This window comes from Littorina saxatilis, linkage group LG1 (genome assembly GCF_037325665.1).
Source record: "Littorina saxatilis isolate snail1 linkage group LG1, US_GU_Lsax_2.0, whole genome shotgun sequence".
In the NCBI taxonomy this organism is placed as follows: domain Eukaryota; kingdom Metazoa; phylum Mollusca; class Gastropoda; order Littorinimorpha; family Littorinidae; genus Littorina; species Littorina saxatilis.
Genome location: NC_090245.1, coordinates 44,515,460 through 44,540,000, shown reverse-complemented (window position 1 = coordinate 44,540,000; position 24,541 = coordinate 44,515,460). Strand labels below are relative to the sequence as shown.

The 24,541-nt window shown below is 43.4% G+C and overlaps 1 protein-coding gene across 1 annotated transcript in view; it reads right to left on the bottom strand.

Annotated features, from left to right (window-relative positions):
* Window positions 1–1,027: 1,027 nt before the first annotated feature.
* LOC138970779 (arrestin domain-containing protein 1-like) overlaps window positions 1,028–24,541 on the bottom strand; it is a 41,920-nt gene continuing 18,406 nt past the window's right edge. Inside the window, exons 8-13 of the mRNA XM_070343309.1 lie at window positions 24,117–24,493; window positions 22,842–23,003; window positions 16,676–16,856; window positions 15,392–15,506; window positions 4,999–5,141; window positions 1,028–2,532 (exon numbers count right to left, since the gene is read on the bottom strand). Coding sequence (XP_070199410.1) covers window positions 2,315–2,532; window positions 4,999–5,141; window positions 15,392–15,506; window positions 16,676–16,856; window positions 22,842–23,003; window positions 24,117–24,493 — 1,196 coding nt within the window. The 3' untranslated portion in view covers window positions 1,028–2,314. The remainder of the gene's footprint in view (window positions 2,533–4,998; window positions 5,142–15,391; window positions 15,507–16,675; window positions 16,857–22,841; window positions 23,004–24,116; window positions 24,494–24,541) is intronic.

The window sequence follows — 24,541 nt, the reverse complement described above, 5'->3', positions numbered from 1 at the left end:
TATATATATATATATACATGTAGTCCATTTCAGAACATATTTACCATAAACAAAACCCTCGCTTGCATAATATTGATCGGGAACAAAACAAGATTTTTTCCTTCAAATAACTTGCGTTATTTAACCATTTCACTATTTCACGCTAGCACTCGGACAAGTGTCACACACAAACACCCTGCCATGACTGTTTTTTGAAGAAACCACTTTGACCATTCACCTAAAAATTACATGAAGGAACGTCTGGGAACCTGCTGATTTGAATCAGCAAATTTTCTTGTTATTAACTGTTTTCACTCACTAAGGGTTGTAATTCGAATCAAGGGACACAATATCTGTAGAGAATGCCAAGGGTTTCTGTCGTTACCAAGTTTCGAGTGTGTGTGTGTGTGTGTGTGTGTGTGTGTGTGTGTGTGTGTGTGTGTGTGTGTGTGTGTGTGTGTGTGAGCAGGGCCGGACTAGGGGGGGGGGGTTACAGGGTTTGCGCAACCCCCCCCCCCCCCTGGCTTAAGCATGTACCTCCCCAACGCATTTTTTTTTAGGGGGGGGGGAGGGAGGGGGGGTTGCATCTGGATCAATTCTTCTTCATTGCCTTTTCAGCTTGCTGTCGAATTTACCTTTTTCGTTCAAGGAGAGGCTTCCTTTCCCTCCAGAAACATCAAAAAACGTTCAGCTTCAAGGGGGCTTCGCCCTCTTGCAATCCCCACCAAGGGGGCTTCGCCCCCTGGACCCCCATCTGTAACCCCCCCCCCCCCTCCTGGTACTTACCTATTCCGGCCCTGGTGTGTGTATGTCTGTGTGTGCGTGTGTGTGTGTGTGCGTGTGTGTGCGGGTGCGTGTGTGCGTGCGTGTGTGTGTGCGTGTGTGTGTATGTGTGTGGGAGTGTGCGTGCGTGCGTGCGTGCGTGCGTGCGTGCGTGCGTGCGTGCGTGTGTGTGTGTGTGTGTGTGTGTGTGTTAGCTTGCAGTATTGTCAAATAAATGGCTATATTTTAGGCAACGACCAAAAATGACGAAGTAAAACCGGGCAAGTCAAGTGAAGTCACAAACTCTTTAATAATCCCTTTTTGACTATTTGAATAGTTGGCACGGATAAATCAAAACAAATTTAAAATCCGCAAAAAAAACCACAATATAGTGATAATGATTGAAAATAAACATTACAAAGTATAATGAATAAGTGTGAGCGCATTTTATTTTATCAGCTTAAGAAAAATATCACAGCATTCGGTTACAGCAATTAAAAACACATAGGCCTACCCTAAATGATAATTATTAAAACTAAAATTATTCATGAATGTTATAATTATTTTCATCGCAAGAACAATATCACAGAATCAATGTACAGCTCTCACTCTAAACTTTTTCTACGAACAGTGACCGAAAAGCAGATTTCAAGAATAAAGCACACATTATCAGCAATATACAGAAAGGTACGCGAAAAACACACACATGCTGATCTGAAGAAGATGTAACAAGAACATACAATTTTGGGCCAGAAAAATCGGCAAATGTCGGCCCAAGAGTTGAGCAAGTCTTTTCCTGTAAACAATTGAGAACATGATCATACGTATGATATTAAATTATGATCGCTTTATCCAACAAAATCCCATTAGAAACACATAGGGTTCAGCCGTAAGTCTTTATGCAGTGAGCTAAACGACTGTCCAGTATATACGTATGGATCGACGCCCACATAAAGCCTCTAAACCTTCTCTCGAAAAACAGAAAATACAGTTTAAAAAAAAACTAAAACAAAACAAACAAACAAACAAACACAAGAAAAGACTTTAATTCCGTGAGGGTGTTTTGATCCTATAATCAAAATGAGTCGTTTGAACCTGCTCCTTAAACGAGAAAAGGACAAACATAAATCCCACTCTGGTGTGCTGAGAAATGCTTGTCTTTTTCTTTTTCTTCTTCTTCTTCTTCTCCCTCCTACTTCTCTTTTATCCGTCTTCTTCTTACGTAGCTATGGGACTGCAACTCCCATGTGTACTTGGTTTTTTTTAGGTGTTTTTTGTGTGTACGTGTGCGGCCTTTGTTCTTACCACTAAGAAAGATCAACTCCGGTGTCGTTGTTGTGTTGCGGTTGTGGTTGTTGTTGTTATTGTTGTAGGTGGTGGTGATGGTGGTGGTGTTCGTGTTGCTGTTGTTGTTGTTGTTTTGGGCGGGGGGGGGGGGGGGTGTGCGAGGCGTAAGCATGCTGGGTATTTTCATGTCTCAATAACCTTCTGAGAAGCTTGATTGTCATTATGAGATCATAATACAACAACATCTTCTTCCTTTTTTTTTTAAATCAATCCCACCCGGCCTGATCTACTGAGAACAATGCTCCTCGTTCGTGACGAGTAAGTTTTCGGCCCTTTCATCGTCATCACCAAAGTTGTTTTCCTTGTCGTCACTCTCTTCAGATTCCTGTGTGTCGTCATCCAACGTCGGTTGTGAACTCAGTGACGTCACATCCTCTGAGAAGGCCAGCACCGCATAGCTGTCAAACAAGGCCCTGTACTCTTCCACGTACCTTGGATAGTCTCCTACGTCGTAGAAGAAAAGGAACGGTCAAAAAATGTAAAAGGATATACTGCTCGAAAGTAATTAACAAACATCATCAGATAGACAGTGCATGGTTATATATAATAAATGATAACAGGTTTAGTTTTATTCTCCCGTGTGTCACAATAAAGAGTGGCGGGGATGTAGCTCAGTCGGTAGCGCGCTGGATTTGTATCCAGTTGGCCGCTGTCAGCGTGAGTTCCTCCCCACGTTCGGCGAGAGATTTATTTCTCAGAGTCAACTTTGTGTGCAGGCTCTCCTCGGTGTCCGAACACCCCCGTGTGTACACGCAAGCACAAGACCAAGTGCGCACGAAAAAGATCCTGTAATCCATGTCAGAGTTCGGTGGGTTATAGAAACACGAAAACACTCAGCATGCTTCCTCCGAAAGCGGCGTATGGCTGCCTAAATGGCGGGGTAAAAACGGTCATACACGTAAAAGCCGTGGGAGTTTCACGAACAAACAAACAATAAAGAGTGGTCACTAATGCATGTCAATTGTAGATCCGTTTATGGTATGTGTTTTTCAACACCAAATCTCCCCCCTCATTTCACCCCAAAAGCTACGCGGTTCTGGATTTGGGATAATCTCACAACAAACAGAGCATTAGTAACTTACAATCAGTATTTGAACGTTCAGTTATTATAATTTCAAATATGTACTTTGTTTAGGCCATCTTTGCAGACTGTAACATTTTCTCAATGAACCATGTCCGTGTATTCATATCGTTCCTCTTTATTTGGCCCCGAACAGCAGTGAAAGTTGTGCGCATTTGCTACATCACAATAAGAATTCCTAGAAATCCCAAAATCCTCTAAAATTCCAAAATCAAGACTCTAAACACAAGAATGGCAATGTACTGGAACGTTACAAAAAAATTAAAATGATTTGTTTGTTTGTTTGTTTGTTTGCTTAACGCCCAGCCGACCACGAAGGGCCATATCAGGGCGGTGCTGCTTTGACATATAACGTGCGCCACACACAAGACAGAAGTCGCAGCGCAGGCTTCATGTCTCACCCAGTCACATTATTCTGACACCGGACCAACCAAGTCCTAGCACTAACCCCATAATGCCAGACGCCAGGCGGAGCAGCCACTATATTGCCAATTTTAAAGTCTTAGGTATGACCCGGCCGGGGTTCGAACCCACGACCTCCCGATCACGGGGCGGACGCCTTACCACTAGGCCAACCGTGCCGGTCGAAATAAAATGATGATGTTTCTGGAAAACGTTCCAGTCCCTTATGAATTGTTAGATTCTCTTGAAGTTTGTTTGCAAGATGTTTGGGTCCCCCGCAAGGACTGCCAAATTATGACGATGAATTGATTTTCATTTTCGTTTTCATTACTTTATTGTCCCATCGATGGGAAATTCGGGTCGCTTCCTCCCAGTTCAAATCAAGGCAACAGAGTCGAGCTACCCAGGTGTCTGCGTGTTTAAGTGTATTCAGCCACCTTAGGGCAGATTGTCTGCGGTCTTTTACGTGCCACAGTGGTGACACGGGGGTGGAACATAGATACCGTCGCTGAGTCTGCACATAAAGTTGACCCGTATCCGTCCCGGGCCGGATTCGAACCTGCGACCGATCACAAGTCCAGTGCTCTACCAACTGAGCTACCGGGCCCCGATTCGGGACTTTGAGGCAAAAGAGTTTGGATAAGGAAATCGTTCCCCTATAATAATAAAACAAAATGTTATTAATACCTAAGAAAAAGGGCATTCAAGATACCATTCTGCGTTACAAATAATTCTAACGCGCAGGAAGACTGCCTATGCTTTGAAGAAAAACAAGTGTTTAAAAAGCGTAATTAATATCCAAGACAGATCACTCTTTGTGGCGGTTGGCTTGGGTTACTTCCACTGAGCTACTTCCCTTGTTGTATGTACGTGATGCTTGTTACTAGGCGGCTGCGTAATAGAGGGCGTTTTTCATGAAGCGCATCCGCTAACTTTGTTTCAAATAATTACCATACTTGTGGTGCGTTATCTAGCAAATCGTGTTTCCATACACAATGGAAAAGAACGTTCACTTGGCTGGATTTCGAAGACGAATGAAGATTTCTGCCGGTTCTGTCCTTAAGTGAAGCAAATTTACAAAGTGAATCTAACCAATATCACACAATTAATCAAGCGTTTGTGAATGTCTCACAGAACGGCCAAAGGTCTTCCTGGTTTTGGGACTCTCATAATTGGGGGTCCCGGGACCGTCTAGGCAGAGCGTCTGTGGGAAGCCCTGTCGCTGAACTACTAGAAGTCCAACCCGAAGATAACTGTACAAGAGGAAGAACATTCTGTGAATTGAAATCATAACGTGAGCGAAGAACAGCATCACACAACAACAAAAACGGAAACCAGTTTTGATATTTTCTCCATCAATATTTTGTCAGCTTACAAAGATACGCAGTTTAGCTAACGAAGGGAGAGATTTACGGGAATCAACTAACCTTTTTGTATTGTCTCCTTGTAGGCAAAGTAGCTGTCTGCCTTGGGCCAGTAGGTGAGAGCCACAGTGCAGTCAGGCGCCCATTTCCCGTGAAGTGTCTTGAACAATTTCGACGCTGCCAGTCTTTGCGCACCGGCCTCTAGTCTAAAGATTTCAACCAAAAAGGCCCGTGTAAGAGAAAATTGCAAGTCATGGTCACCGCTTTCTGTGTATGTGTGAGTGCGTGCGGGGGGTAGGTGTGTGTGTGTGTGTGTGTGTGTGTGTGTGTGTGTGTGCTGGTGAATGTGTCTGAGTTTTGTGTGTGTGTGTGTGTGAGTGTATGTGTGTGTGAGTGTATGTGTGTGTGTGTGAGTGAGAGTATGTGTGTGTGTGTGTGTGTGTGTGTGTGTGTGTGTGTGTGTGTGTGTGTGTGTGTGTGCGTGCGTGAAAGAGAGCATGAGTGAGAGAGAGAGAGAGAGAGAGAGAGAGAGAGAGAGAGAGAGAGAGAGAGAGAGAGATAGAAAGACAAACAGACAGAGACAGTCAGACAGGGACAGAAGCAGACATACATAGGCCGACTGAGTCAGAAGCATTTTTCATTTCAAAAGGATGACCACTGCCAATTAGCTTCTCTTACCCTTCCTTTGCACACAGATCAAAGCAATCGACCGCTATACCACGATGAGAGAAACGACATCGCTTCCAGTTGGCTTTACTTGTTGGTGTTTTATTTCATATATATCACTTGGCTTTGACATGCCTGCTTGTTAAAGATTTGAACAGAAATATCAGAAGCTCTACCGTTCCATGTAGAATTGTGCGTCGAGTTTACTAGGAAACTGGGGACAAAGAAAGTAGAATGAACACTTTCAAATAAATGTCTCAAGCATCGCCAAGACACCTAACATACCTTTACACACACAAAAAGAAAAATCGGGTGTTCATTTTAACGGATTTGTTTCTTCATGTCAATGCTTCTTATTTTCTCACTGAAGGTCATTGTCTATATTTGACGGGCTTTCTTATGTTGCCTTTTTGCTGAAATAAAACTGGGACAGGCTGATCTTTCTTAACCCAGTGTGAGATTTTCAGTGGGGCGACCACCCCCAACCCAGCGCGTCCCCGGGTGGCGGATAGGGGAACGGTCTTCAGATATGGAGATCAGCCGCTTGCGGCCGCGGACCAAACTGGCGGTGTTTCCTACCAGGGCGGAGTGGGGTAGCAGGCGGCACTGCTACCCCCTTTGAAATGCTCCATCGTCCATTGACGGGACTCATCTAATGCGATTAACGGCGCATTAAAACCCTAGCTCCGGGTGGGATCCCGGCAAATCCTTCCCCCTGTGCTCTCAGGGTAGGACGTACGGGCCATGAGCTAAGGGTGAGGTAACCCCGACAGAAAACCCCGAATGCTGAAGACGGAGGACCCGGGCCGCACGGCGCATTCTAACAAACCACGGGTACACGCGCTTACGCAAATGATGACACAATCAACCAGCACAGATGGAAATGGCGCTCGCCCATTGAGGACCCCCCAGGGTGGAGCAGCGTCGGGTCCCATGCCTCAAAGGGACCCAGCCCCAACTACTGGAGGTCCCTCCCGTCCGTCTTGTCACGCCAGGGGACGCGGGAGGAGAGTGACTGGCACCACCACAACCAGGAAGAAACCCAGTCAGCAGCGACCTTTTCAGGTCATGCACTGGAACGCAGAAAGTATCCTGAACAAGAAGACAGAGTTGGAGCATATCCTGCATGAGAAGAACATCAACATCTGCTGTATTCAGGAGACGCACCTGACACCCCAAAAGTCCTTCAAAGTGAGAGGCTACCAGTGCCTTAGGACCGACAGAACAGACCGAAGCAAAGGAGGAATCCTGACCCTCATAAGGAACAACATCAATGCCTGTTTGATAGAAACGCACATGGAGGACTCCGAATATCAGGTGATTCGAATCCAGACGAAGACAGCAGAATTCCATCTTGTCAACTTCTACTGCCCCAACGATAGACACCTCGCCCTTGACACGATCCCCGCAAAGGCCTCCAACTTCATCGTGGTGGGTGACTTCAACAGTCATTCACAGAGTTGGGGATATGACCACTTGGATCGGAGAGGAGAAGAGGTGGAGAACTGGCAGGACGACAAAGGTCTCATCCTTTTGAACAGTCCCTTTGACTGCCCTACATTCTACTCCAGAAGATGGCACACTACATCAACTCCTGACCTAGCCTTCTGCACGGAAGACATGCACCAGCTAACCAGCAGAGAGGTCGGAGAACAGCTAGGTGGAAGTGACCATCGGCCAGTCTTTTTGACCCTGGGCATGGAGTCCTGCACTGAAGCTTCCTTCCCACGGTGGAACTACAAAAGAGCGAACTGGTTCCTCTTTAGACACCGCACCAGCGAACTCACCAAAGACATCAGAGTCGAGGGTCGAGACATCAACATGGTGGCGAAGGACTTCAACATGAGCATCCTCAGAGCAGCGCGTGAGTCCATTCCCAGGGGTGCCAGGAGAGACTATAAGCCCTACTGGAGCAATGAATTGCAGGAACTGGATGATGATCTGGCAGACGCCAGAAGGGAAGCAGAAGTCAACCCGTCACAAAACAACAACATCCGCCTCCAGGAAGCCAAAGCCAAATTTCTCAAGAAGAAGCTACAGGCAAGACGGAGAAGCTGGCAAGAGAAAACAAGCTCTCTGAACCTTGAGAAGGATGGCAGAAAGCTCTGGAGGCTTACAAAGCAGTTGAATGATGAGAACACCAGCAGAGGAAAGATCACATTAGAAGAGAACGGGAAGGTGCTAACTGGAAAGCATGCTGCCAACCAATTTGCTGAAAGCTATGCAGCTGAGAGCAACCTCCATGTTAGCCCCGAGAAACAGAGAGAAGCAAGAAGAGAGAAAAGAGAGAGACCTGCCAGACAGTCGACAGTGGACGCCATGAGTCAACCACTCACACTCCACGAGCTGCACTCAGCTCTGAAAAAGTTAAAGGCGAAGAAGTCCCCTGGCCCAGACGGCATCACCAACGAGATGCTAACCCACCTTGGTAGTGCAGCAGAGAACAAGCTACTCGAGGTCTTCAACAGCAGCTGGCAAGAAGGATCGCTACCACAACTCTGGCGAGAAGCGATCATGATCCCCATCTTAAAAAAAGGGAAGGATCCAAAGAAGGCCACCAGCTATCGCCCAATCAGCCTCACCAGCTGTGTTGTGAAGACCCTGGAGAGAATTGTGAACGAGCGCCTCAGGTGGTACCTGGAATCCAGGAACCTCCTCGCCCCTGAACAAGCTGGATTCCGACAGTTCCGCAGCACTGAAGATCAGGTCACTTACCTGGCGCAAGAAGTTGAAGATGCCTTTCAGGAACAGAAGCTGGTCTTCGTCACCTGGATAGATCTTCAGAAGGCCTTTGACAAGGTCTGGAAAGATGGACTCCTTGTAAAACTGCTGAGGAAAGGCGTGTCCAGCAACATGTACCAGTGGATTCGCTCCTACCTCTATAACCGCAGGGCAAGAGTTAACGTCGACCAGACCAAAAGCAAGAAGTTCCTCCTTCGTCATGGCGTCCCTCAGGGCGGAGTCCTCTCCCCCACACTCTTCCTTCTCTTCATCGACGATCTGGTGTCTGAGATGCCCAAGGGGATCAAAGCTGCTCTCTACGCAGACGACCTTGTGATCTGGTGCAAGGAGGAGCACGCAAGTACTGCCACCTACAGAATGCAGCAAGCGGCAGATAGGCTGAACGCATGGGCAGAAGATTGGTGCGTCTCCATCAACAAGGAGAAATCCTCCACCACCCTATTCACACTGTCGCCAAAGCAGAAAGCCGGAACCATTAGGCTTGGTGGAACTCCTCTGAGAGAGGATGAAGAAGCAACGTACCTTGGTGTCACCTTTGATAGACGGCAGACCTGGAAACCACACATTGCACAGGCAGAGACGAAGGCCCGGCGCAAGCTAGCCATACTCAGGAAGCTGGCAGGTACCACCTGGGGAGCGAACGAGAAGATACTGAAGACAGTATACCAGGGAACAATCAGACCCCACCTCGAGTACGGCTCCACAGCGTGGTCAACCTCAGCCAAGACAAACCTGCAGACCCTCGACCGTGTGCAAAACCAGGCCCTCCGACTCATCACTGGTGCAATGAAATCCACGCCCATCAAGGAAATGGAGAAGCTTACCACCATCCAACCCCTCTGTCAGAGAAGAGAAGCCAAGACTATGGTACAGGCCGAGAAGCTCAAGTGCCTACCCGACCACCCCATGAAGCACAGACTGAGCAACCTCACCAAGAACCGGCTCAAACGGAGCAGTTTTGTACACGAGAGCAAGAGACTTTCTCGACAGTACAGGGAAGTCCTCCCACAGAACACTCTACCTCTGACTCAAGAAGAAGAGGAAACCCCCAAGGCAACAGAGAAACCAGGCATCCAGATCTGCACCAGTGTTCCACATGTTACCTCAGGAGAAGATCAGAATGACACAGCTCGACAGGCACTCACCTTAGCCCTGATCGACGAACAGTACCCAAAAGAGGCGTGGATCCATGTATACACCGATGGATCAGCAACTAACGCCGTGCTCAATGGAGGTGCTGGCATTCTGATCCAGTTCCCTGGGGGACATACAGCTACATCCAGCGTTGCCACTGGCAAACACTGCACAAACTATAAAGCAGAAGCAGAAGCTCTCATGCAGGCCGCCTCCTTGGTTCAGGACTCCGCAGACCCTTGCTACCAAGTTGTCTTCCTCTCGGACGCCCTTTCAGTCCTTCAGGCCCTAGAGAACGACAAACTCCCACAGCTGGCCAAAGCATTACAGATGGTCAGACAAACCAGAAGAGTTGTCCTCCAGTGGATACCAGCACACTGTGGGATACCAGGAAATGAAAGGGCAGATGAGCTGGCGAAAGAAGGAGCCGTGGAAGATCAACCTGAAAACACTGTCAGCTTTAGTGAGCAGAAGACAATCATCAAGGCATTGATGAGGCCAAGGACAAACAGAGATGACTACCACACAATGTCCAGAGAGCAGCAAGTCAACCTCATCAGGCTGCGTACTGGCCACAACAGGCTCAATGCTCACATGAACCGAAAGTTCAAGCTGGCGCCATCACCAACCTGTGCCTGCGGTCAAGAAGACCAAACAGCGGAACACATCTTGCAGCGATGTCCCTTACTAGATGAGGAACGAAAAGAAGTGTGGCCGTCACCAACTCCCTTGCAGACCAAACTATACGGCAGTCGACAGGAGTTGGAGAAAACGACAACATTTATCACCAGTGCTGGTCTGATCGTGTAACCTCTGCGAACGCCAAGAAGAAGAAGAAGAAGCTGAAATAAAAAAATAATGAATGCATCACAATGTATCATGCTCTCAAACCATGAGCACCAACAACCGTATCACTTTTCCCATCTTTTCTTGTGGGCTAATCAATGTAAATCTGAACCGCGGTGTTTTTCAAAGAAGGAAAAGAAAGCGATGTTTTCATGTGTTGACAGTCGATCAAAGATGCAGAAGGGACGACAATTGCAGCCAAACATCCTTTTATCTCTTGCGTGTACAGAATCCATTTGCTCCCATGGGGTCGCCTTCACGCGGCGGGAGTGTTCTCACTAAGCTACCCCACCCCTTTACTTCTCTTCTTTAATCTTATTTCTGCCTTACCAGTCCTTTCACCTATATTTCCTTCCAAGAAAACTCTCCCTACTATTCCCTGCAGTTTTCCAATTCTTTTCTTGTTGTCTTATTTTCTACCTGACTGGATCCATCACCTTTATTTCACTTACCAAAAGTCTTCTTTTCCACATCCTTATTTCTCTGCACCCCGCATGTCGTAAGAGGCGACTAACGGATTCTGTTCCTCCTTTTACCCTTGTTAAGTGGTTCTTGTATAGAATATAGTCAATGTTTGTAAAGATTTTAGTCAAGCAGTATGTAAGAAATGTTTAGTCCTTTGTACTGGAAACTTGCATTCTCCCAGTAAGGTCATATATTGTACTACGTTGCAAGCCCCTGGAGCAATTTTTTGATTAGTGCTTTTGTGAACAAGAAACACTTAACAAGTGGCTCTATCCCATCTTCCCCCTTTCCCCTATCCCATCTCCCCCCTTTCCCTCGTCGCGATATAACCTTCGTGGTTGAAAACGACGTTAAACACCAAATAAAGAAAGAATCCATTTAGGTCTTTTTCGTCAAGGCGGTTTGGAACCGATAATCGTAGGTCTACCCCCCGCGGTTTAGGGGGAGTCCCATATTGGTTGGGACGAGAAAGAATTGACCCGATGCTACCCAGCATGTCGTAAGAGGCGACTAACGGTTCTGTTTCTCCTTTTACCCTTGTTAAGTGTTTCTTGTATAGAATATAGTCAATGTTTGTAAAGATTTTAGTCAAGCAGTATGTAAGAAATGTTAAGTCCTTTGTACTGGAAACTTGCATTCTCCCAGTAAGGTCATATATTGTACTACGTTGCAAGGCCCTGGAGCAATTTTTTGATTAGTGCTTTTGTGAACAAGAAACAATTAACAAGTGGCTCTATCCCATCTCCCCCCCCCCTTTCCCCTATCCCATCTCCCCCCTTTCTACGTCGCGATATAACCTTGAATGGTTGAAAACGACGTTAAACACCAAATAAAGAAAGAAAGAATCGTAGGTCTGTTCTTTGGAAAGAAATTGCAAATATTATGTTCAGTGAACTATGATTATTTATCGCTAGGCGACAAGATGTCCAACTGCTTTAATGGAAATAGACATTCTAGCTGACATCCAGTACCATTGCGTTTTCAGTTAACAATTGGTTTTATTTGTTAAAGGGCAGCTGTCGGGTTGTGGCTCTCAAAATCTGTTCCTTGGAATGAGTTATCATGTAACTGAAACTATACTTAAAAGTTACTTGGTGATTTTGACAGCTTGATAACACAAGTCCGAAGACTTTAGACATGCTACAATGTCTTTAATCGAAGAAAGTTTGCATTCTTGGCCGAGTCAATGCAGCCCGCTCGAAAATTACTTCCCTTGGACGCGTGACGTCAGCCGCGGAATCGGCCGGGTTGAACGGTGCTCTCTTTATGCCGTGTAATGGGCGCAATCGGGTTGTCTAGTCAAGCCCTCAAGCATACTTCACGGGTAGGTGAAGAGAAACTTAGGATGGGGTGACTTCTCCCAGGCCAAAATTTCGCAGTAAAAAACGGAGTTCATAACATGTCTTCTGTCCCCCTCCTGCTTTTGTTCCACTTGAACCCTGTTTTTGTTCAACGTATTGGCAGATATTGTCACGCGTCGAGGAACACAAACACACACACACAAACACACTCACACACAGACACACACAGACACACACACACACACACACACACACACACACGTGTTATTACACACACACACACACACACACACACACACACACACACACACACACACACACACACACACACACACACACACACACACACACACATACACACACACGATAACCATCACAAACACAGTTTGACAAATTCATCTTTGATTTTTTCTGGCCGAACCCCCCTCCCCCATTTTCCACACTAGATCCACTGTTTCATCTTTGTCTCCGTCTCTCTTCCCTTTATCTTATCTCGTCTATCTACTTGAGTGAGTAACTGAAGATGTATTATCATCATCTCTTTCCTAGATTTTCCCACCGACAGAGTTGGCTTTTGTCTTGAATTCAGTACCTCACACGTACACGGTAATTGGTGTGACACCTCAAGCGGACCTTCTTCATAAGTGTACAGTGTCTGCTGACAAGGGACACGAGGGTCTGTGGTTGAGCAACTTTATGGTTTAACCGGGTGGACTGGAGGAGTAGCAACAGCATGTGAACCACTTTAGAAATGACTTGTAAAGGTTGCAGTCGGTCAGATCAAAGAAGAGAAAATGTGAACGTGGGTCTTGAGAAGATATTACCATCCTAATACTTTACTTTGTGCAAGAATCAATCACGCGTACAGCATTACAGATGTCCAGCTGTAGTCTACATTGTACTGTAAACTTCACAGCGGCCTTATCGGCTTCCTCGAGTGACGTCACAGCAAGGCTAACGCTGCGGCGTCTTTCTTGTGCTGACAGAGTTGTCGGTCGCGGATTTTGAGTCGTTTCGGCCTGCCAACTACTTCGTTTTTATGCGGATTGTGAGAACTAGCAGAAAGTTTCACGCATTTTAATGGTTTCAAATTAATGATGAAAGTGTCTTCTTCTGGACCAAATCAACAGTCTTTAGTTGAATCAACTCGGAAAACTCTTAAACGCGTTTTTGCACGCGACTCCGCGCATATTTGAGACCAGGCAACCCGACAGCTGCCCTTTAACGGGTTTTATTGCCGATTATTTCTCGCTTAGCGACAAGATGTCAAACTCAAGGCTTTAATGGAAGTAGAAATGCTAGCTGACACCCAGTACCATTGCGTCTTCAGTTCACAATTTTTACACCCCCGGTATAGGGGTGTGTATAGGTTTCGGTCGATGTGTTTGTGTGTTTGTGTGTTTGTGTTCGCATATAGATCTCAAGAATGAACGGACCGATCGTCACCAAACTTGGTGAACAGGTTCTATACATTCCTGAGACGGTCCTTACAAAAATTGGGACCAGTCAAACACACGGTTAGGGAGTTATTGGTGGATTAAGATTCTACAAGGACTTATAGAGAAACATATTCATGGTCAAAGGGAAAGAACCTTCTCAGTTGGTGGCAGTGAGAATGGGTGCAGTGAGAATGGTTATTTCCCTTTGACCAACGGGGGTGTTTTTCCTACCTCGAAGGAATTTCTTGTTGTTATCGTTTTTGCTAAGGGGTTTTGGAAATGAGAATGTTATATGTGTTCTTAGATAGGGAAAGAATGATGGTTATGCTCAGTACAACAATTATTATGTCCTGCTATGCGTGGTTTATTTCAATATCAATAATTAGATTGTATTGCGTTTTGATATCTTTGACAATTTCGTGTACAGATAAGTTTTTGTCTTTGAATATAATTTTGAAATGAGAAGCTGGTGTCGGTTATTTGCAAAGGGAAACAGTGAGGATTATTTTCAGAAAGCTCAAACAAGTGTCTGATTCATAAATCAATAGTAATTATGTTTCATAAACGTGCGTGTACAGTGATCATTTTTTCCTGTCCTGTGAACAGCAATTTCAAAATGAGAATCCAGTTTCTGTTCATTTCACAGAAAAATAAATATTTCATAAATTAATCTCCAACTCCGTCACGACATTAACGTGAATTTCAAAAGCTGTCTCCATTAGTCATTGCCTTGCAACTTGCGTGATCAGCGACCATAACGTCTTTAATTCCAGGAAGCCAGATTAAAACTAAGAACTTTACGTCTGGACGAACTTTTGTAGGAAACACTTTTCTTCATGAACTTTAATTGTCCCTGGTGAATTAACTGTTGCCTTTGAAGAATGTAAGACTCGTATTATAAAAACGTGGATACAAAATAAGAGAGGTTAGTTTTTAGAACTTTTAATTTTAGACATTGACATGAACATTGCCTTTAAAGAATGTATTGGCCGTATTATAGATACAGCAGTATTGGTAAACTTTTGTTTAGTTTTACAATGTAGGCGGTTCATCGGAACTTAAAGGTTTAACTTATGTTCTGGAAGTGTGTGTTTGCGTGTGTGTTTGCGTGTGTATGTGTGTGTGTGTGTGTGTGTGTGTGTGTGTGTGTGTGTGTGTGTGTGTGTGTGTGTACCCATGTTTCCACAGGTTTGGTTGCCTAAATCACCATAAGGCAACCATCCACACGTGGATGGCAACCTAAACTCTGGATGGCAACCTAATTGTGTGGATGGTCGCTTCATTTAACACCGTTAAATTGACTTTTTTGACGGAAAGAATGTCATAACAATGTTCAAAATGACATTCTTTCCGTCCTCTATAGGCGACGAAATAGGTCAAATTTTGTGCATTTTTTAGTGCAAAATTCTTCGATGCCGGAGCGAGTACTGCACCCAGTGCTGTTGTAGTGCAAGTGCACTAGAAAGGCACTACACCCAGTGCCGCCTCTTAGGTAACCATCCACACTTTAGGTATGTGTGTGTACGTGTATGTATGCGTGCGTGCGTGCGAGCGTGTGGGCGTGTGTGTGTGTGTGTGTGTGTGATTTCTGTGTGTATCTGTGTGTGTGTTTCTGTGTGTGTGTGTGTGTGCAGGTATGTTTGTGTACACGTGTGCGTGAGTGTACGTTTGCGTGTGTGTGCAGTAAATTCCAGCTCATAGTTGGGAATGGTAAAAGCAAAATTAAGGGCTGTTCAAAGGGTGCTCACTTTTCTACACTCTACTGTGTTTGTGTGCAGGCTAGTGGGAATTCAAAGTCAGTGCTTCGCGTTTTGTATGTCTTGTTGACAAAAATTCAAGAAATGTTCGTCACAGTATTCTCACCTGCATTTTGTTATCGAAGGAAGGATGTTTTTGCTGAAAGCCAGTATCTGTTGTTTTGTAGTGCCTTCTCTTGTTTTAACGGCAGTCACGCTAAGGATGAGACGGCCGGCTTCCTCTGTAACCAGACACATTTTATAACACACTGGCTCAGGAAAGAAAGAATGCTTTTTTTCATCATTTTCACGAGTTTTCATTCACATCCAGCTGGAAAATAAATCTCAAGTTACCCATGCAATAAATCTCCGGTTCCCATAGTTGCAGGAAGCAGGTTATACATGGCCGAGGTCAATACATATGAAACAAAAGACGATATGCCCCCCCTCGGACCGACAAAAAAGCTGGTCTGTCAACAACCCATCAAACATCTTATAATGTCATACAGGCAATATTTCGCCTCTTTAGGACAAGATATGGGTTATAGGATTCGAGTTTTACGCCCTCGCGGCTTTGGACGAGATACACAAGTGTATGCGTGTTTAGGTGGTATCAGCCATCTGCACTTATGGCAGAATGACCAAGGTCTTTTACGTGCCATTGTGGTGACACGGGGGTGGGACATGGCTTCCGTCTCTGGGTCTGCACGTAAAGTTGACCCGTGTCCGTCCCGGCCCGAATTCGAACCTGCGACCTTACGATCATAAGTCCAGTGCTCTACCAACTGAGCTACCGGGCCCCCCGACTGGGTCAGTTCAAGCCTGCTTTGCCCAATATCGACATACCACAAAGATTTCCTTGAACCTTCACATACAAATTCTCCAGATGATATCTCCCACCCGGGGTTTGTTTGTTTTTTCATTATTTTCGAGAAATGTTTTTGATGACGTCACATCCGGCTTTTTAGAAGATTTGAGGCGGCACTGTCACGCTTTTTTTTCAATCAAACTAATTGTAATTTTGGTCAAATATTCTTTGACTCAGTCCGGACTCTGGGATTGCATTTCAGCTCTGGAAGTTTAAAAAACAATTACCTTTTTCTGTTCAATCTTAAGATTTCTCATTTGAAATTGACATGGAATAACAGTGTATTGTAGTCTTAATCATCTCCTGCATCAAAAAATATATATAGTTATTGTATGTTAAAACGAGCTCAATATTTACAAAAATCGGTCCTTTGTACACTTGTAAGTCCAGCGCAACCCGTCTCGGTCTTTTGGTTTCGGTTAGCCAAACCTGACTACATGAAGTCTGATCCCGGCTTTTTAGCGCTGAACTTTTATCAGGCCAATCGGATGACTAAATGGTTTATTATCGCTTTACCCGACGGGCTGTTTGTTTGTAACGAACCTCTTGACACAGTCCACTTGGCTGGCATGATGATGGCATCACAACCCGAGTACCAGTTGTCACCCCTTCCGGACACTCCACTCAGCCACTCTTCTCCACTGCACATGTCCGGAAATACAAGCACAGCCAGCGCCACTCTCTCTGGCCACTCTTCGTTGGGTTTTTCCAGGCCTGTGATTGGCTGAAATTGTGACGGTACGAATGTTACTGGGTCTTGGTATTGGTATCATATCGTACTGTGAGATTATACCCTCATGGAAATTCGGGCTGCTTTCTCACTAGGGAAAGCGAGCTGCGATACAGTATGGCGCTACTTTTTATATTTAGTCAAGTTTTGACTAAATATTTTAACATCGAGGGGGAATCGAAACGAGGGTCGTGGTGTATGTGCGTGTGTGTGTCTGTCTGTCTGTCTGTCTGTCTGTCTGTCTGTGCGTGTGTGTGTGTGTAGAGCGATTCAGAGTAAACTACTGGACCGATCTTTATGAAATTTTACATGAGAGTTCCTGGGTATGATATCCCCAGACGTTTTTTTTCTTTTTTTCGATAAATGTCTTATGACGTCATATCCGGCTTTTTGTAAAAGTTGAGACGGCACTGTCACACCTTCATTTTTCAATCAAATGGATTGAAAATTTGGCCAAGCAATCTTCGACGAAGGCCGGACTTCGGTATTGCATTTCAGCATGGAGGCTTAAAAATTAATTAATGACTTTGGTCATTAAAAATCTGAAAATTGTAATTAAAATCATTTTTTTTATAAAATGATCCAAAATTACTTTTATTTTATTCTTTATCATGTTCTGATTCCAAAAACATATAAATATGTTATATTTGGATTAAAAACAAGCTCTGAAAATTAAAAATATAAAAATTATGATCAAAATTAAATTTCCGAAATCGTTTTAAAAACAATTTCATCTTATTCCTTGTCGGTTCCTGATTCCAAAAACATATAGATATGATTATGTTTGGATTAAAAACACGCTCAGAAAGTTAAAACAAGTCGCGTAAGGCGAAAATACAATATTTAGTCAAGTAGCTGTCGAACTCACAGAATGAAACTGAACGCAACGCAACGCAGCAAGACCGTATACTCGTAGCATCGTCACTCCACCGCCCGTGGCAAAGGCAGTGCCCGTGGAATTGACAAGAAGAGCGGGGTATTCGTTGCGCTAAGAAGGATAGCACGCTTTTCTGTACCTCTCTTCGTTTTAACTTTCTGAGCGTGTTTTTAATCCAAACATATCATATCTATATATTTTTGGAATCAGGAACCGACAAGGAATAAGATGAAAGTGTTTTTGAATTGATTTCGAAAAAAAAATTTTGATAATAATTTTTATATATTTAATTTTCAGAGCTTGTTTTTAATCCGAATATAACATATTTATATGTTTTTGGAATCAGCAAATGATGGAGAATAAGATAAACGTAAATTTGGATCGTTTTATAAATTTTTATTTTTTTTTACAATTTTCAGATTTTTAATGACCAAAGTCATTAATTAATTTTTAAGCCACCAAGCTGAAATGCAATACCGAACCCCGGGCTTCGTCGAAGATTACTTGACCAAAATTTCAACCAATTTGGTTGAAAAATGAGGGCGTGACAGTGCCGCCTCAACTTTCACGAAAAGCCGGATATGACGTCATCAAAGACATTTATCAAAAAAATGAAAAAAACGTTCGGGGATTTCATACCCAGGAACTCTCATGTCAAATTTCATAAAGATCGGTCCAGTAGTTTAGTCTGAATCGCTCTACACACACACACACACACACAGACAGACGCACATACACCACGACCCTCGTTTCGATTCCCCCTCGATGTTAAAATATTTAGTCAAAACTTGACTAAATATAACGAGGAGAGGTACAGTAAAGCGTGCTATGCAGCACAGTGCAACCGCTACCGCGCTAAACAGGCTCGTCACTTTCACTGCCTTTTGCACTAGCGGCGGACTACGGTCATTGTGAAAAAATGCAGTGCGTTCAGTTTCATTCTGTGAGTTCCACAGCTTGACTAAATGTAGTAATTTCGCGACTTGTTATATTTAGTCAAGTTTTGACTAAATATTTTAACATCGAGGGGGAATCGAAACGAGGGTATGGTGTATGTGCGTCTGTCTGTGTGTGTGTGTGTGTAGAGCGATTCAGACTAAACTACTGGACCGATCTTTATGAAATTTGACATGAGAGTTCCTGGGTATGAAATCCCCGAACGTTTTTTTCATTTTTTTGATAAATGTCTTTGATGACGTCATATCCGGCTTTTCGTGAAAGTTGAGGCGGCACTGTCACGCCCTCATTTTTCAACCAAATTGGTTGAAATTTTCGTCAAGTACTCTTCGACGAAGCCCGGGGTTCGGTATTGCATTTCAGCTTGGTGGCTTAAAAATTAATTAATGACTTTGGTCATTAAAAATCTGAAAATTGTAAAAAAAAATAAAAATTTATAAAACGATCCAAATTTACGTTTATCTTATTCTCCATCACTTGCCGATTCCAAAAACATATAAATATGTTATATTCGGATTAAAAACAAGCTCTGAAAATTAAATATATAAAAATTATTATCAAATTTTTTTCCCCGAAATCAATTTAAAAACACTTTCATCTTATTCCTTGTTGGTTCCTGATTCCAAAAATATATAGATATGATATGTTTGGATTAAAAACACGCTCAGAAAGTTAAAACGAAGAAAGGTACAGAAAAGCGTGCTATCCTTCTTAGCGCAACGAATACCCCGCTCTTCTTGTCAATTCCACGTGCACTGCCTTTGCCACGGGCGGTGGAGTGACGATGCTACGAGTATACGGTCTTGCTGCGTTGCGTTGCGTTCAGTTTCATTCTGTGAGTTCGACAGCTACTTGACTAAATATTGTATTTTCGCCTTACGCGACTTGTTTTTTTTTTAATCTGCTCTGAATCCGATCCTGGCCTCTGCCTGTATCTGTCCTTATGTTTGTAATACGTGGGTGGTTGGATTTTTTCTGTGGTTTTCCGTTTGTTTGTTTGTTTGTTTGTTTGTTTGTTTGTTTGTTGGTTGGTTGGTTAGATCGTTGTGGCCATGTCTCAAAGAAAGAAAAAAAGAGAAGACGAAGAAGTCTCTGATCCCTTGCTGACGTTTCTGCATAAAAACGCAAAATAAAATGTAATGATAAGCTTACCCCATCCCCTATTTAAGACTCGCTCGGGTTTAGATACACCCTCCCTTTTAAAACCTTGTCATTTCATATTTGCTGTTTATCTCTAAGTTATCCTACCTTTTTAAGACTCCCTCCCTTTTAAAACCTTGTCATTTCATATTTGCTGTTTATCTCTAAGTTATCCTACCTTTTTAAGACTCCCTCCCTTTGTAAGACCTTGTCATTTCATATTTGCTGTTTATCTCTAAGTTATCCTACCTTTTTAAGACTTCCTCCCTTTGTAAGACCTTGTCATTTCATATTTGCTGTTTATCTCTAAGTTATCCTACCTTTTTAAGACTCCCTCCCTTTGTAAGACCTTGTCATTTCATATTTGCTGTTTATCTCTAAGTTATCCTACCTTTTTAAGACTTCCTCCCTTTGTAAGACCTTGTCATTTCATATTTGCTGTTTATCTCTAAGTTATCCTACCTTTTTAAGACTCCCTCCCTTTGTAAGACCTTGTCATTTCATATTTGCTGTTTATCTCTAAGTTATCCTACCTGTTAAGACCTTTGGAAACTGAGCTGAACATTAGGAATAAATTTATGTTATGATTATTTTTATTTATTCATTTATTTATTTAAACATATTCGTTTACTGATAAAGTTTGTTGATTTAAAAATGTACACATTTGACTGAGAAAAGAAAAGACCTATGAAGACGGTTTGCTCCAAGCCACACACACACACACACACACACACACACACACACACACACACACACACACACACACACACACACACACACACACACACACACACACAAATAAGGAAAAAAATAATTGTAGTAGCAAACCTGCATGCAACTGAGGTTAAAAAGGAAAACATTATTAATATGAAAACAGATGTACCATGTTCCGGAGGATTTTGGAAGAGAAAGTTTAATGTAGAAATTGATGAACGATCCTGGATAGTTGCCTATCAGTCAACACAAGAGACTAGATTAAGAGTTTTACACTGGAAAATTATGCACAACATTTATCCGACCAACATTCTCCTGTGTAAAATGAAAGTAACGGAAACTAATAAATGTAATTACTGCTGTGATGTAACTGATTTCATTGAACACTTCTTTTTTGAATGCCCGGTTGTATACAAATTCTGGAAGTTTATTGAAGAATTTATTTTTCGTACTTTAGAAATTAAGATTATTTTGAATGTTAGTGATGTTTTATTTGGTATGCATTTTGTAATGGTGAGAAAGGCAACTATGTATAAATTGAACCACATTATCTTAATCGGAAAGATGTGCGTTAGTATATATAAAAAAACAAATTCGTTTTTACCGTTGGAAAGTATTTTTAATAGGCAGTTACAGATAAGAAGCATTTTTGTGTGAGTGTTCGAAGAACAAAACGTTAAAAAAGTTAGCTTGCTGTTCTCGATAAGTTGTATTTAATTCATTGTATGAGATATTGTTAATTGTTGTTATTTATGTGAATAAAATTGTTTGAAAAAAAAAAAAAAAAAAAAAAAAACGAAAACAAATTAAAACAAGTCGCGTAAGGCGAAAATACAATATTTAGTCAAGTAGCTGTCGAACTCACAGAATGAAACTGAACGCAACGCAACGCAGCAAGGCCGTATACTCGTAGCATCGTCACTCCACCGCCCGTGGCAAAGGCAGTGCCCGTGGAATTGACAAGAAGAGCGGGGTATTCGTTGCGCTGAGAAGGATAGCACGCTTTTCTGTACCTCTCTTCGTTTTAACTTTCTGAGCGTGTTTTTAATCCAAACATATCATATCTATATATTTTTGGAATCAGGAACCGACAAGGAATAAGATAAAAGTGTTTTTAAATTGATTTCGAAAAAAAAATTTTGATAATAATTTTTATATATTTAATTTTCAGAGCTTGTTTTTAATCCGAATATAACATATTTATATGTTTTTGGAATCAGCAAATGATGGAGAATAAGATAAACGTAAATTTGGATCGTTTTATAAATTTTTATTTTTTTTTACAATTTTCAGATTTTTAATGACCAAAGTCATTAATTAATTTTTAAGCCACCAAGCTGAAATGCAATACCGAACCCCGGGCTTCGTCGAAGATTACTTGACCAAAATTTCAACCAATTTGGTTGAAAAATGAGGGCGTGACAGTGCCGCCTCAACTTTCACGAAAAGCCGGATATGACGTCATCAAAGACATTTATCAAAAAAATGAAAAAAACGTTCGGGGATTTCATACCCAGGAACTCTCATGTCAAATTTCATAAAGATCGGTCCAGTAGTTTAGTCTGAATCGCTCTACACACACACACACACGCACACACGCACGCACACACACACGCACATACACCACGACCCTCGTTTCGATTCCCCCTCGATGTTAAAATATTTAGTCAAAACTTGACTAAATAAAAAAAGACCTGATTTTCGGCAGATGTATAGCTCTAGTTTCTCGTGCTGGCAACACTAGACATATAGCTAGCTCTGTGGCCTTCTAATTTAACAATGCTTCACACATTATATAGTCACACATTATAATATATAAAATAGATGTACAGTACATACGCACACAAGATCTCTCCACCCCAAGATATGCATTTAAATCCGACCATATCCAACATAAACTAAGCTAACGATTCCCAACAAAAACCTCAACATTAGCTTCATATGAAATATCGCAACAACAGCTTCCAGAATACCAACACCGTCCTATGTGTTCTTTATTTGCATGATTGTCTAGTGTTCTGTCCCCCCTACCTGTCCCAAGCTAGGGAAATTGGTCCTAAGAGGACGTAAAAATCAAATAGTCAGTCAACGAAACAAACAAACAACAGAGAGAGATAGAGGCAAAACAGAAGGGTTGAAGCAGCCTGCATGCAACTGAGGTCCCCCCCCCCCCCCAAAAAAAAAAAAATATATATATATATGGTCAGTCAACAATGCTGCGTCTCCTGGAGACGGATGTTCGGCTTTAAATGGGGAGGGGGGGTTTACTGTATAAGTGTACCCGAACTGACCTGAGGGGCGAGGGCAGCTAGGTAGGCCTCCTCATTGTCCAAGAGGTTGTTCTGCTCGCGTTGTATGCAGTCCCGGAAGGTGGACAGCCCCGTGTCAGAAAAGCGTATCATCATCACTGCGCAGTCCTTGCCCTTGGGCGCAGCTTTCGCTGCCGTTGCTGTCTGCATTTTGTAAGAGACAGAGTGGTTTTTTGTTTTGGTCATAACAATGATACATCTTTGCTTCTCTCTCTGTGTCTTATTATTTTGTCTCTGTCTCTCTGTCTGTTTCCGTATCTCTTCGTCTCTCTCTCTCTTTTCCTCTATCTGTCTGTCTGTCTGTCTGTCTGTCTGTCTGTCTGTCTGTCTGTCTGTCTGTCTCTCTCTCTCTCTCTCTCTCTCTCTCTCTCTCTCTCTCTCTCTCATTATCCTACACACACACACACACACACACACGCACACACACACGCGCACACACACACGCACACACACACACACACACCTCACACACACACACACACACACACACACACCTCACACACACCGCGTCCATGTCCCCATCCCCAACCCAATCCCACTTCACCCCCTTTAAGAAATGGACATGGACTAACTCTAGAAAGACCCACCAACAAGACCATCGCCATCATTTCATGGCAGTACCATACCTCGCCATTTCATGCCCGGGAAGACCGGGGACTGAGGAGCAAGCACAATTGGCACATTTCAAACTAAATCAATAAAACAATATACGCACACATTGTCGGAGTTTATACTATATTTGCGTATGTGTTAAAGCGTGTGTGTGTGTGTGCACATGATTTTGGAGTCATTCAATGGAAAGTATTTTGCACAAACTTATGATGCCCTATTAACATGTCTGAAAGCCGTCAAATGCCCTACTGATGCCGAAGAGTTCAAGACATTTGTCCTATAGGTATGAATTTGTAGTAACATCCCTGCAGGTGGTACCATTCCTCGCCATTTCATGGCCAGGAAGATGCGGTTGTCTTCGTAAGCATTTCAGTATATTCCCTCTCCTCACCTTAGCAGAAGTCACGTTTTCTGGTTGTCTTCGTAAGCATTTCAGTATATTCCCTCTCCTCACCTTACCAGAAGTCACGTTTTCTGCTTGTCTTCATAAGAATTTCAGTATAATCCCTCCCCTCACCTTAGCAGACGTCACGTTTTCTGGTTGTCTTCATAAGAATTTCAGTATAATCCCTCCCCTCATCTTAGCAGACTTGACGTTTTCTGGTTGTCTTCATAAGAATTTCAGTATATAATCCCTCCCCTCACCTTAGTAGGCGTCGCTGATTTCTGGTTGTCTTCGTCCATCTTAAGCACATCCTCGTAAGACGGAGGGAGCTCTGAGTCGCCAGAGGGGGGCGCAGCGGAGGGGCCAGGGTAGGGAGGGAGAGTAGAGGGGGTCGCCCCGGAGACAACCGGAGGGGCTGAGGGCGTAGCTCCTTTGGCACTGGAAGACACTGCTGCTGGTTGTGCCGACGCTGATGGGGATGCTTGGCCGTTGGGGTTGTAGACGTAGTCGGAAACGAAGGCGGTTTGCGGCGTGTAGGGGAAGTTGGGGAAGTTGTTGTGGTACTTGCGGCACGGGGTGATACCGGTCACGCACTGGACGTACTGTATGCCCGTGACGGGGTCTCTTGGAGGTGAGCCTGCGACCAGTTGTGACGATTTACAATACAATACGATACGATACGATG